General features: G+C 46.3%; 1 protein-coding gene across 3 annotated transcripts in view; it reads left to right on the top strand.

The window, feature by feature from the left end:
- Positions 1 to 12160, top strand: part of NR6A1 (nuclear receptor subfamily 6 group A member 1) — a 233972-nt gene extending 221812 nt beyond the window's left edge. For all 3 annotated transcript variants that reach the window (XM_043566900.1, XM_043566899.1, XM_043566902.1), the window contains 3 exons: positions 3101 to 3222; positions 4902 to 5054; positions 6901 to 12160. In XM_043566900.1, the coding sequence (XP_043422835.1) occupies positions 3101 to 3222; positions 4902 to 5054; positions 6901 to 6989 (364 nt within the window). In that variant the 3' untranslated portion in view covers positions 6990 to 12160. The remainder of the gene's footprint in view (positions 1 to 3100; positions 3223 to 4901; positions 5055 to 6900) is intronic.
- Positions 12161 to 13496: the final 1336 nt, after the last annotated feature.

Here is a 13496-nt window from a genome sequence, read left to right as displayed (position 1 = left end):
AGGCCTCTCAGCCCCCTTAATGGGACATAACTTACATGGTGTCAGTTTCAATTGCTGACTGAATGGTCCAGTGGTTTGGGGGATCCTGGCAGGAATGTTTTCTTTGTCCTAGCATGCCTATGTAATGGGAACCTCGAAGAAGAATGGGTGTGTTTGTCCAACTTTCTGGCTTTAAATGCTGATAATGTGCAGACAGGGAATACAGGGGTGTTAGAACTGTGGAGTGGGCAGATGTGGAGGAGGCACGGCTGGAGGAGAAAGCAGGCCCATGGAACAGAGAACAATTTGTTTATCAAGGGGTGGGATGCGGGGTGTGGAGGAAAGCTTTGCAGTCAGGCTGCGGAGACTGAGTGGGGGCTACTGGGCTGGCTGCCAGCCCCCCACCACTGTCAGGGGTCCATGATAGTTGCCTGTCCTAGGAAATTTGGAAAAGAGAGTATGTGCTGTCCCCAGTAGAACGGGCAGATTTGGGACATGTGCTCATGCCAGGCACTTGGGAGCTCCTTTGTATCCCTTGCAGTAAGTTCACCACCGCAGGCTGGGGGTCCGGCTGATAACCACACACCTGCAGGTTCTGCAGTGCCAGAGGGAGCACTTGGGGCAAGCGGTTGCTGATTAAGGGAGAGAACGTTATCTTTGTTTGCTACACTGCTCCGCCACAGACAGATGCTGGCATTGCCGCGCTGCTTGTGTCCTCCTTTTTGACCTACTGCTTTTCATCCCCACACCACCCCTCCAGGCAGATCCTAGAGGGAATTTGCAGGAAAGACCTTTTTCCTCTCAAGAACAGAAGTAGCCAGCAGAGTACTGTGATGAGGCAGTGATGTGATCTTCACTCTCAGGCCCACTGCCTCCTGCATGTCTCAGCAGCATCGAGGCACTGCAGCATACCCCGCACGTAGCTTGAGTTGAGCCCTGGGCTAAGTTGCTGTGGGAACCTGACAGTCAGGGAGTGGACAATGGAGTGCTGAGAAAGCAACAGGCTTGGAATCAGAAAATTTAGGTTTAAACTTTGGCCCCACCCACCACCACTTATCTACCATGTAACTTTTGTGGAAGGCAAGATGCTCTTCTTTTGCTTCCTTATCCCTAACGTGGAGGTGATATCTCATGGTTGTCAGGGGGGTAAAATATAAGAATGCACTAGGGGCACAGTAAATAACCTCTCTGAGCTTTGTTTCCACATGTGAACAGAGAATTATAATACCAATTTGGTGGATTTATTGGGAGTATCCAATGAAATAATGTGTGTCGAATATTTAACAAAGTACCTGGCAAGTAGCAAATGCTCAACAAAGGGTAGAATGGTAGATAAGGTTAGTATAGGAGCTGTTCAGTATAAATTTGTCTATCAGCCAGTTTGGGAGAGTATTAATAAAGTTATAAAAACTGTTGGGCCAGGCACAGAGAGAAATGGAGTCAGCTGTCATTGTTGAGATCAGCTGATGAAAGAAACGAAACCCCAGCTCAGACTGAGGGGGAGCCAGACTTTGAGGCAAAAGGGTCAGGGCTCTAGATTGCAGGTAGCTGCTGCTGTAGCTCCCCCTGGTGCTTGAGAAGGGCAGATGCCTCTGGCTCCCACCAGGGCCAGGCTTTCCCCAGGGAAGAAAAAATGTGCTGCTTGCCCAGGAGGCCAAGCCCTTGCAAGGCCTTCAGAGTCAATGCAGAAGGTAGTAGAGCCCAGACAGCAGTAGTACATCCCCAGGTGTTGAGGGGGGCAGACAGCGCCTTCTTGCCTGGCATAGGGCTGCAGTACTCAGATCTGAACATGCCACCAGGGAGCAGTCCCAGGGCTGAGCATCTTCTCTCCATGACTGAGCTGCATCTAAGGCCTGTCTGGAACTCTCCTTAGTCCACTCCTGGAAGGGCAGAGGCTGAGCATGACCCCGACCCCAGCTTTTATAAACACTTGCTTCCCCATTAAGCCTTTTTGCCTTCTTGGTTTGGTGGTGTCCCCACCTCTGGTATGAGGTATTCCCCACTAGGACCCAGAGGATTAGTCCTCTAACCTTGGCTTCCTTTTTCTAAAACTTGGTCTTCCCCCAAGGAGCTTTCTCCTGATCCAAAGAAAGGATCATGGTCCGCATTGAGTCTTACCTGCTATGTAGATGTTGGAAAAACCAAGGCCTTGGGAAGTTAGCCCAGGTTCCAGGTTCTAGCTGTGCCACCAACTGTATGCTTGTGGACCAGTCTCCTCCGTTCTTTGAACTTCAGTTTCTCGTCCGTACAGTGGTAATGATAGTCTCACCTAGCCCATAGGGCTGAGAAGATTAAATGAGAAAGTACACATAAAGTGCCCAGCACAGGGACACCTGGGTGGCTCAGATGGTTGAGCGTCCAACTTCGGTTTGTGGGTTTGAGCCTCGCATCAGGCTCTCTGCTGTCAGCACAGAGCCTGCTTCAGATCCTCTGTCTCCCCCTCTCTCTGCCCCTCCCCCACTCACATGCTCTCTCTCAAAAATAAATAAATGTATTTTTTTTAAAGTGCCCAGCACAGAGACTGGTATGACATGGAGGCTCAGTTAATGTTTCTGTCCCTCCCTAGCTGAAGTCAGGGATGCCAAACATTTTTTTTCACTGTGTGTAACCTCAGCCCTGCTAGAAACAGTGAACCTAAAAAATATAACCGTCAGCTTTTTCTTCATCGTGGCAGAAGCTCACATAGAGTCACCATGGCAGCTGCCATTGACACTGCAGGCTGCATTTCAACAATAGTAGTACCTTAATAATGTCATATTTCTCCACATTTACATTTCACAGGCTGCCTTTGGCCCTTGTTACCCTAAGCAGACAAGTGTTACTATTTTACAAAAGAGGACCTCAAAGGTTAGAGGGGTCAAATGATTTTCCCAAAGTCTTATAGCTTTTATATGTTGGAGCTGGATTTGAACTTAGATTTGATTGACCCCACCTGACCTTGGGAACCTCAGCTTATATGAGCTCTCTTGGCTGCTAGACAAACCATGGAGCCACCTGTCCTTCACAAATGGTTCTGGATTCCATTTCCCCCAAGTTCGGGCTCTTTTCAATCCTAGATTCCTTAAGGAGCTATAGGAGACCTCTGGCTTCCCTTCCTTGACCTCCACTGTCTGTTTCCCAGATTTAGTGATGAAGGGATGGAGGTGATCGAGAGGCTCATCTACCTATATCACAAGTTCCATCAGCTAAAGGTCAGCAATGAAGAGTACGCTTGCATGAAAGCAATTAACTTCTTAAATCAAGGTAAGTAGCTGGGGATGAGGGAAGGGGACTTTGTTGTTGTTGTTGGCCAGAGAGCATTTGCCCTCGTTTCACACACCACCTCCCACCCCTTTACCCTCAGGACTGTCACACAGAATCTGCCACACCATGTGGGTACCAATCTTAGATAAAGGCCTGTGCTCCCCTCATCCTGCCCCTCTATAGTGCAGAGCATGCTTTGGATTTTTTCTTCAAACCTAAATGCCACAGTCTCTATAACTCATAGAGGAAGGAAAAGGATTCGCTTTGTTTAGTCAGTTTTAATGCATTTAAACACAGACACCAAGGACAGTACATGCGTCATTTAAAATTTGTACCAAGTTTACCAGCAACTGAAGAAGAGCAGGGTGACTGATGAAACTATTGGAGATAAGACCTCTGTGACAGTCTGGCAGTGCTTCTGACGGCCCCTTCAGGGCAGAATGGTGGTGCACAAGAACTCACACAATGCGTATCAAGCATAGCTTTTGTTTAGAGGAGGGCCGAATGTGGTTTATGTGGGGGATTACCTGCAAAGTGGCGCTTGGTAGCTGCTAGTGACCGGAGTGTAGAGGAGAATTTGTATTCTCTTTTTTCCAAAGTAGTGTATGAGTGCTGTACTCTCACAGTGCAACGGGGCGCTTTTGCTGCCTTGTAACATTGAAAGTGCTCTCTTCCTGTGTTCAGTTTCCTAGTCGAGACTTCCAATACCCTCCTCTTTGCCTACTCCTCCTGCTGCTTCTCCACTATTCATTCATTTGTCTTCTCCACTCATTTATCTGCTGTTCTGTGTGCCTTCCCTAGACCAGGCACTGTGTTGAGCATTAAAGATATTAAATAAAAATAGACCCCAGGTCTCTGGCCTCAAGAAATACACACTTTAAAATGACACTTGACACATTACTTGAGCCTCAGATGGGAGGGAGATCAGCAGCAACTTCTTGGAGGAGAAATCTGAGTGGGGCCTCAAAGGCTGGGTAAGATATATAGAGAGAGAATATTTATGTTCTCTTATTTATGTATATATAAATGTGTGTGTGTGTGTGTGTGTGTGTGTGTGTGTGTAAACTATATATTCTATAGAAAAAAGGGATAGTGTGTGTGTGTGTGTGTGTGTGTACATACATGTCCATATATATTATATATACACATATAAGTTTTTATATAAAGAGAGAAATCTATATAGAAAAAGCTGGAGTGACAGCCCAGGTAGAATAGTGTGAGCAGAAGCACATAGGAGACCATGTGTGAGTATATGCCTAGCATAAACGTGTAGGCTCCGCAAGCTTTCTGATCGGCCTCCAGCAAAGGGCCAGTTTAAAGATACTCTGAAAGATACATTGTGAAAGGTAGATTATTCAGCCAGTTGTTGAACATCCACTGGTGCCTGTTTTGTGTCAAGCACTGTGCTGGGAGCTATGTAGGAGTTGAGGAAGATAGAGCCTAGCACTCAAGTGTTTCAGTCTAGTGATTGTCCTTTATAATTTTTTGCCTTTATCTGATTTCTCTTCCCTTGTCCAGAGTTTTGTTCCTCCATGTCAGAAAGAGAAAAGGTCTCCTGTTGTGACAATGTTTAATAACTTTTAATTGAAAGATGCACATATTGAAGGAGCTGGTGTTCTTTCCCCAATAGAAAACCCCTCCATTTCCTGTGTGTGTGTGTGTGTATTTTTTTTTAACAGATATCAGGGGTCTGACCAGTGCCTCACAGCTGGAACAACTGAACAAGCGATATTGGTACATTTGCCAGGATTTCACTGAATATAAATACACACATCAGCCGAACCGCTTTCCTGACCTCATGATGTGCTTACCTGAGATTCGCTATATTGCAGGTAACATTCTTAGTGCTGGGCTTCCAAACCTTCCTTGGCTTGTGAAGGGAATGAGACAGGCAGTGTTTTCAAAATGCTTATTCCAGGCCCATCACCAACTGCATAAAAGAGCTTCTACCATTCCCCTCAGAAAAGTTACATTATAATGAGAATTTTGTGTTTTCTTTGTAGGGAAAGAGAGTCTGACATTTCCTTTGTGCCTATGATGTGCAGGGTGCTTTGTGGCCTTTTGTTACTTAATCTCAGAACAAACTGCAAGGCTAGTGATTGGTGATATTATGGTCATTCAGTGGATGGCGAAACAGGTTCAGGGTTTCCCAAATTAACTTCAATTCCTGAGTTATATACTTTAAAAGGGTGGATTTTATGGTATTTGAATTAATTATATCTCAATTTTTTTAATTAACTTCATTTTGGAAAATTTCTTACAGATTTTCTGGGATCATTCATTTAAAGTGATACCTTTAAAATAATTCTCAAAAATTATACCTTTGCAAAGGAATTCTTGTTGTTATTGTTGCCTTACTTCATTTGGTAAAGATTCTTGTGTAGAGTAGCCAGTATACACTGAGGGAAAACACAGAAATGTGACCTCTAGACTAAGATTGTTCCTGTCAGATTCAGCAGTGCAATTTTGAAGGAAAAATTTTTCAATCTGATAAAGGAATTTTTGTTTCTACTTTTTGGACCTAGATAGTCTAGCAGATCTGAAATGGACCTAAAATTTTGGAATTTTAGGGGTGCTTTGGTAGTTTATATCTCAGCATTTCCAAATCTTTGTCTCACTGAACAAGATATTAATCAGATGCTCTCTGAAATAAAGAGAGGGCAGTAATTAATACTGAGCTGGATTCTCAACTCTGGCAGCATTTTGAATCACCTGCGAAGCTTTTAAAAAATATCTGTGCTTGGATTGTACCCCAGAAATCCTGACTTCATTGATATGGCATGGGACCTGGGCATGACTCTAAGATACGGTCAGGGAGAAAAACGACGGCCTCAGATATCTACAAAGTATGTTAGCACACTGAATGCTCTGTGAAGTCCTCCAAGAAAGAAACCTGTGTACCTTTATGAACCCTGAATTTCTCAAATTTACTTGCCCCTGTGATTACCCCCCTCCTTTTCTTTCCAGTACTTTTACTCACCCATTATACTATTCGAAAGAACAGTGCTTTTTGGAATGCTAGTTAGAGAATCTAACAGGGGAAAAAAAAAAAAAACCAGAATATGTTTCTCATGGTATTTTAGCTCTAAGAGAACATCTAGGAATACCTTTCAGTTTCAGATTCTTCATCTATAGAATGGGGATAAAAAGTTCCAGCTGTCACATGGAAATATTTTGAGCATTAGATAAGGCATTTAAACACCTAGTGCAGAGCAAGTAAATGGTAGCAATGATTATAGCTTGCACCATTACTAGACTCTCTAGGGCACCAGAATGGGTCTGGGTATCAGGATGTTAACACAGTTTGTCTGATACTCCTGGCACTTTTCTTGCTCCAATCACTCAAAAGGGCAATAAACATTCTCTCAGGGTGCCTGGGTAAGCATCCGACTCTTGGTTTTGGCTCAGGTCATGATCTCACAGTTTGTGAGTTCGAGCCCCGCATCAGGCCCCGTGCTGACGGCAAGGAGCCTGCTTGGGATTCTCTCTCCCTCCCTCTCTGCCCCTCCCCTGCTTGCTCGCTCTCTCTCTCTGTCTGTCTCAAAATAAATAAACTTTAAAAAAAAAAAAAAAAAAAAAAAGGCAACATTCTCCCTTTACCAGCCTGAGAGGAAGGAGGCAGCTACACTTTCCCACTGCAGCCACTTGCTAACTCTTCTTTTCCCACCTTGTTACCAGGAAAGATGGTGAATGTACCCCTGGAGCAGCTGCCTCTCCTCTTTAAGGTGGTACTGCATTCCTGCAAGACAAGTGTGGGCAAGGAATGACCTGTTCCCAGCGCCCCACCTCAGGCCAACTGCAACGCCTTGGGTGGGCAGGACAGGCTCCAGAAGAAAGAGCCAGAGAGACCAAGGTGGAGGCTGTGGAGCAGTGTTTCCAGTCGCCTCCATAGCAAGAAGAGTTTTTGTTTGTTTGTCTGTTTTTTTAACCTCATTTTTCTATATATTTATTTCACGACAGAGTTGAATGTATGGCCTTCAACATGATGCACATGCTTTTGTGTAAATGCAGCCGATGCATTTCCTTGCAGTTTACAGAATGTGAAGATGTTTAATGTTATAGTATTGTCATTGTTTAGAGATAGTTCTTTTGTATTTTGAGGGAGAGGGTGGGATGGGGCTGAGGTGAATATTTCCATAATGTTGACAAAGACGACTACCTCAGTGGGAAGGGAGGGATGTGACCATCCCTACTTTTTCCACATGTTCTCAGCAGACTCCTACATTAGTCTGTCAGAGAGCGAACTGCCTTTTTCTAGCTACCGAATTGCCAGGTAAAAGTAAAAGAGCACATCATAAAGGGGCAAAGTGGTGTTGGGAGGTTTATCAAGCAAAGTGGGGAAGACGTTGGGAACAGGACAGGAGATAAGGATTTAGCCATCTCTTTTCTTTGGAAAGCATGACAGTTGAGGGGGAAGGGCACAGTGACCAAATCTAAGTTAGGTGTCCTCCCTCCATACAAGTCCTCAGGGAGAAGGGTTTCTGTTCTCACACCATGCTGTGGGCACCCCCCCCCCCCCCGCCCCCACCGTCTGAACCTCCACTGTCAGTTTCTGCCACTGTCAACTTTTCACCCATACAAGTCCCTGGCAGTAAGTTAATTCTTGGGACTTGTCTACCAGCTCCCTAGGGGTCACAGCTACTTAGTTTCTTTACCTGGATCTACCAAGGTCCACTTTCCTCAGACTCCTGTCTCTCTCTCATAAATTTGGCTTCCTATTGGCCCTTTGAAAAGAAACTGAACAAAATGTCATGCTCTGAATCCTGGTGCCCACTGCTAATTTATTCTCCTTTCACCTTGCTTTCACCTTGCTTTCTTCAAAGGGTAGTGGGACAAAGGCCAGACTGCCAGAAGAATAATCTTCCTTTCCCTGTCCCTCCGCTCACCCCATCTCGTCCCACCCTCAGGACTGAATCCCAAACCTGCAGTCTTTCATACGGTGGGAAGGACCATCCCCCCATCTGCTGAACAGAATTTTTGCCTCTTCATTCTACTCCCAAGTTCTCCTAATCTCTCCAAAGTGAGACCAGGTTTCCTTAGAAAGCCCAAGGATCAGAGTGGCCCAGCTGCCTGTTAGACTATCAGTGGCCTGGCTGACCAAGGCCTAGAGGGCTGAAGTCCAAAGCACCTGGAACGGAAGTGGCAGGGGGTGGGGTGAGGCTTGAAACTACCTCATGTTCCTCAGGGTCCGGCTACCCCCTCTGCAGATATGGCCTGGACCTCCGAGTCTTTCACTACCTGCCCTACCTAGTCCTGGGAAATGTTCCTTACCCTCTTGGCTTTGGCCAGCGGCCATACCATGTCTGTCTTAGAGTTCTTTCAGGTGCTTTTCCTTTCTTTGCCTTACTAGAGCAGTTGTCTCTGCCTATACCCAGGTGCCTCCCACAGCCAGTGCAGCAGACAGACCACTTAACTGGGTGCCTCCCTGGGTGGGCTTGAGGGGCCCACAGCATTTTGTTTTTCCTGTTTAGTCAAAGGTCTCTTGCTCTCTTCCCAACCCGGCCTTGCAAAATTACCCAGTCAGCCACCACATCATGTGCATACCAGGTAGTCCGTGTCAGATTGTAATCTTTTCTTCCCAGTGAAATGTTACGGGTACCGGCAGAATGATGACTTTGTCCCTTGATGGATCTAAAACTCAGAGCATTCATTATTCCTTAATGCCATTTCTCCAGCTGCTCTGAAAAAGAAAAGAGACATGTTCCTCAGGAAAAGCTCCAACCAGAATGTTTTTCACTAGTTGATGGGAAGTGTTTTGTGTGTATATCTGTTTATTTCTAAGTTCACAATATTTTTGTTCCCCTGAATTTTTTTATTTAACCAACTAGATCACATTCTTTGGCTACAGGTCAGACTCCAAGCTGCTTTCCTCAAGGTAGGGGAGGAGACATATATCAGAGTCCCCTTCTCCAAGACTGCTCCTGTGTGCAGTGTCTTTCTTTGCTCTAGACCTCCATGTGTCAAATTATTTTTTGAAATTGCTTTTCTCTTAAATTAAGCATTTTACCGGTTGTGTTGGATATCAAAGGAAATTGCTCTCTGACAAGGCAAGAGCATGTCTCTCCAATAACGCAGCATTAAACAGAGCAAGTTGTTAATTTGTGGAGTGGGGGAAAGGTTCTGCAAGTTGCCATTGTACAAATCCATTTTTACAAATGTTTGCAGCAGATTCCACAGAACAAAGAGCCCATTCATTGCCAAGAGCCCTGCAGAATTTCTGAGCCAAGTGGCCGTGTGTTCCAAGCCGGAGCCTGACCTGTGGACAGCCTTTAATGTCTTCTGCACCCAGTCCTTTTATGACGTGGGCTTTTTTTAAACAGGGTAAAGTGAATGTGTTGCATTGCAAACTCAGGTATTAGGAGGAGAAGGTAGGAGTGTAGCTAGCAGCGTGGAGACATTAGGTCAGCCACTAGATGTATTTGTGAATTTGGTTTGAAGGACACAGAGAAAGGTTGGAGGGGGAGGTTTGGTGTGTTTGTTTTTTGCCTTTCTTCCCATAATGTTTGGTTAACAAGGTAGCCTTTTTGCTAGTGGAAGAAGAAAAAAGTTGTGCACGTTGTCTCTAATTCCCTTCTCTTCTGTCCTCTCTCTGATCCCCTGCTACCAACAGTGCTCACGTTGAGTGAGAGTTTTTCCACCATAAAATTATAACCCTGAAAGCTGTGGTAAAGCTGTGTGCACTGCATTGAAACACACAGGCTTTTCCTTTCCTTTCCCGTTAAGTGTTTTCTCGACCCAAGATAAAAGTTTGGAATCTTGGAACTTCACCTACAACTCATGCTCTCTGGCTCCTTTGTAGAATTTTGGAATTTTTCACAAGGTTCAGTGGTCTCGCCCTTAGTCTGGAGAAACTCCCCAGAACCTGTCTCTAAGCACTCCACCTGGCTCAGAGGACACCCGGCCCCATGTCTGCCCCGTAAGTGAGGTGAGCGAGCCTCCAGGGATAGAAGGCAGCACGCAGGAACCTCCCTGTCCTGTTCTCCAGAACCAGAGGGTGCATCAAGGGAATCTCAGGGTCTCTAAGGCATTGCTGACAGTCACCCACCCCACACCGACTTGCTTCTCACTTGCCACCCCATTTCAGGGATGTGAGTACCTGCCATGGCCAATACGTTACCAGGTCCTTAAAACCCTGGGCTCTCTGAGTTAGCTACCTTGTTCTGCTCCCCATTTCCTAACTTTGTTTGTTCTTGATTTCCTGAGGAATGGGACAGATGGAGACAGATGAACAAACACACTGGGCAGCACCTAAGCCATGTCCAAGGTTGGCCGAAGTAAGGGGACCCTGGCCTCTCAGTAGGGCAGGAAGTTGAGCAGTTGTTCCAAGTCTTGAGCTCTGGGCCCCTGGTTTATATGCCTTTTTCCTTGTTGCTTTTTAAAATTTTGCAATTATTTTAAGAAATCCAGGCTTTCAGACCAGCTCTTTTATTAAACTTTCCTTTATTGATTTTTTAAAACAAAAAAACAAAACTAAAACAAAAAACAAAAAAAAAAAACAAAAAAAAACACCCACACTATTCTTACTTTCCCCAACTTGATCCATGAGAATCCCCTACACTCCCCTCTGCCTTTGCAGTTAATCATTCCTCCCTTTTTCCTCAGCTTGAAGCATCTATGTCCAGTGTCTGTGAAATGATGTTTTATCTGTGTCTCAGGATGAGAAACGGCAATCATTCCACCAGGTGCTGGAAACTGATTAGCCTCGAGGCAAGGGTTTCTAGGGCCACAGCTCAGGGATGTGTATTTAATTACAGGGTCCCCAGAAACCCCTCTCTTGGCTGCCACAAGCAGCAGCTTCTTTTTTTGGGCTTGAGAGCTAGGCCTGGACTGTTTCCTCAGAAGCAGGAGCCCTAGAGAACATGTGGAGTCTGGGAGCAAGCTGGGGCTTCCTTCTCAGCTAGACCTGGGCTACCTTGAAACTTGAAGACTTCTGGCTGTCCTGCAACATGAGCCACGGTGGCTCTGCCTCGGTATACCAGCTCATAAAAATGCCTGGTCCCTCTGCCCAATCCAGCTCCCGTCTGGCCTCCCTCCTCTGGGCCTGCAGCCCTAAATGAAGCACAGCCTGCTCAAGAATCAATTGCAGGCTCAAAGGGAAGCTGTGAGGTAGGCCAGAGTTTGCTCCAAGCCCAAGAAGAAACTTGTGTTACTGGTGGAGGCTGGTCTTCTAAATCCTGGAGCCAGCCCTGCCAGCCAAAGGATCATTTTTGCCCTTTGGTGACCATTTTTTTTTTTTTTCTTTCTCTGAAATGTCTTATAATAGGTAAGAATGTTGTTGACTCAAGTTTCCATGAAAAAGAAAAAAATAAAACTACCTCTTGAATGACATCCTGATCGATTCCTCCCTGAGGAATCCTGTGGGAAAAGAATACTGCAGCTCCCTCTCTGTTTACATGTTTCTGTCAGGAAAGAAGCCCTGCCTGCCCTGGGGTGTTGGTGTTTTTGTCCGTGTTGCCATCCCAGGCTTGTGATAGGGGCTTGTGGCTGCATTGCAATGTCTGGGCCTCGTCTGGGGAGTCCCAGCCACCTGCTCAGCCATGGACTAGCCACCCCCCCCCCCCCCCCCCGCAGAGATCACCATTTCCTTCCTGCGATCCAAGGCACAGGGAACACCACCTCCCACAACCCCACCGTCAGGTGCTGTAGTGGCACACACATCAGTGAACGTGTCCCTCAGCTACCTACCGTTGGCCCACTTCCACCCACAGTCCTGTGTAGGAATCGCATAAATGGGATGTCTCTGAGCCCTTGTCCCCAAAGGGCCGGCCAAGGGCTACCCAGGCCCTCTGCTACCTCCCACCCTGCCAGCTGGCAAGGGATGGGCCCTTTTCTGTGAATTGACTACCTGTGGAAATGTGACCAATTAGTGTGAAATGCATGTTTAGCAAATGTTAGGTACTGTATTTGAACCAATAAATGTGAATCCTTCTGCACGTGGCATCTGTCTGTGAAGCCTGTCTGGGGTTCTGGGGAGGGATGGTGGGGTGTCCAGAGGAGCTGGCTGGGGCTTTCAGACCCGTTGCTCCTGCTTGTAGCAGACACCCTCCCCACTCAGTTCCTGTTGCTGAGGGTCTGGCAGAGGGATAACGCAGAGCTGCTTGAATCAATGGCCCAGTACTGAGTAAGGTGTCTGCTCTGAGTGCCAGGCGCTACGCTGGGACTTTTCACAAACCTGAACCTCCTTGAGCTCCAAGGATTATTACTTCTGTTTTATTGAAGTGAGGTGAAGGGACTCATTCAAAGTCATGCAGTCAGAAGGTGGCACAACTAGAGGAACTAAGTCTGGTGGGGGAAGCAAACGCAGACCTTTGCAGTACAGTGGGATCCAGTTGTAATGAAGGACATATATGAGGTTGTAAGGGTGTAGAGGAGGGAGTGGCTTGTTCTACTCAGGAAGTGCTTCACAGAGGAGTGTTGAAGGCAGGTCTTGAAGAAAGGCACCGGACAGAAAGGAAGCTAGACCAGGTAGAGGTGAGAGAGATCAACATCTTTGAAGGCCCACCCAGCTTTGAATCAGAAACATGCAATATTTGGGTATAACAAGGGATTGCCGTGGCAGGAATGGTGGCAGATGGAAGGGATTAGCAAGAGTTGAGGCTGGAGAAGCCCTTGGGAGCCTTGAATGCCACATTCAGGGGTTTAGGAAGGAAAGCCATCTGCCAAGTCTCTGAAAGACAGCTTTATCTCAGTGCAGCAGTCTGCTGGTGGTAGCTTGCCTATTATGACACCACGGTCCAGCCTATTAACATCTGTCTTCCCAGTAAATAGACGAGGTTTTCTAGAGCTGAGAAAGTGGAGGCTCTAAGGGGTCAAGGATTGTGCCCAAACTCACACAGGAAGTGTCAAGACTTGTACCCAGAGATGTCCAACTTGAGAGCCCAACTGTCCTGTAATCCTGCTGTTCATATGATCAGAGAAGTGTCAGAATTGGGGTTGTGGGTTATATGAAGACAGGAAAGATGAAGGTTCCTCAGTTTGAAACCATAGAGGCTGAGGAGAGTCTGATCAAAATCTATTAAATCCCCATGTGTGAAATGAGGGGAAGCCCAGCTGCCTTCCCACACCTCAGCCTCCTCTGGCACAAGGGACCAGAGAACCCTTGAGGTTTGAAAGAGGTGGTTTTAGAATGAAGGAAACCCTGCAGAACTAATTAATAGACTTTTCCTTGCTGCACAATAGGAAACAGATAAAACACAGAGGTGCAAGGAAGAGAAGAAACACATTCGCTGAGTGCCTAGTGAGGGCCAGGCACTGTGATGGGGGCTTCACATGCA

Source organism: Prionailurus bengalensis, chromosome D4, assembly GCF_016509475.1.
Source record: "Prionailurus bengalensis isolate Pbe53 chromosome D4, Fcat_Pben_1.1_paternal_pri, whole genome shotgun sequence".
NCBI lineage: Eukaryota > Metazoa > Chordata > Mammalia > Carnivora > Felidae > Prionailurus > Prionailurus bengalensis.
The sequence above is the reverse complement of the archived record's forward strand: the minus strand, read 5'-3'. Positions and strand labels throughout refer to the sequence as shown.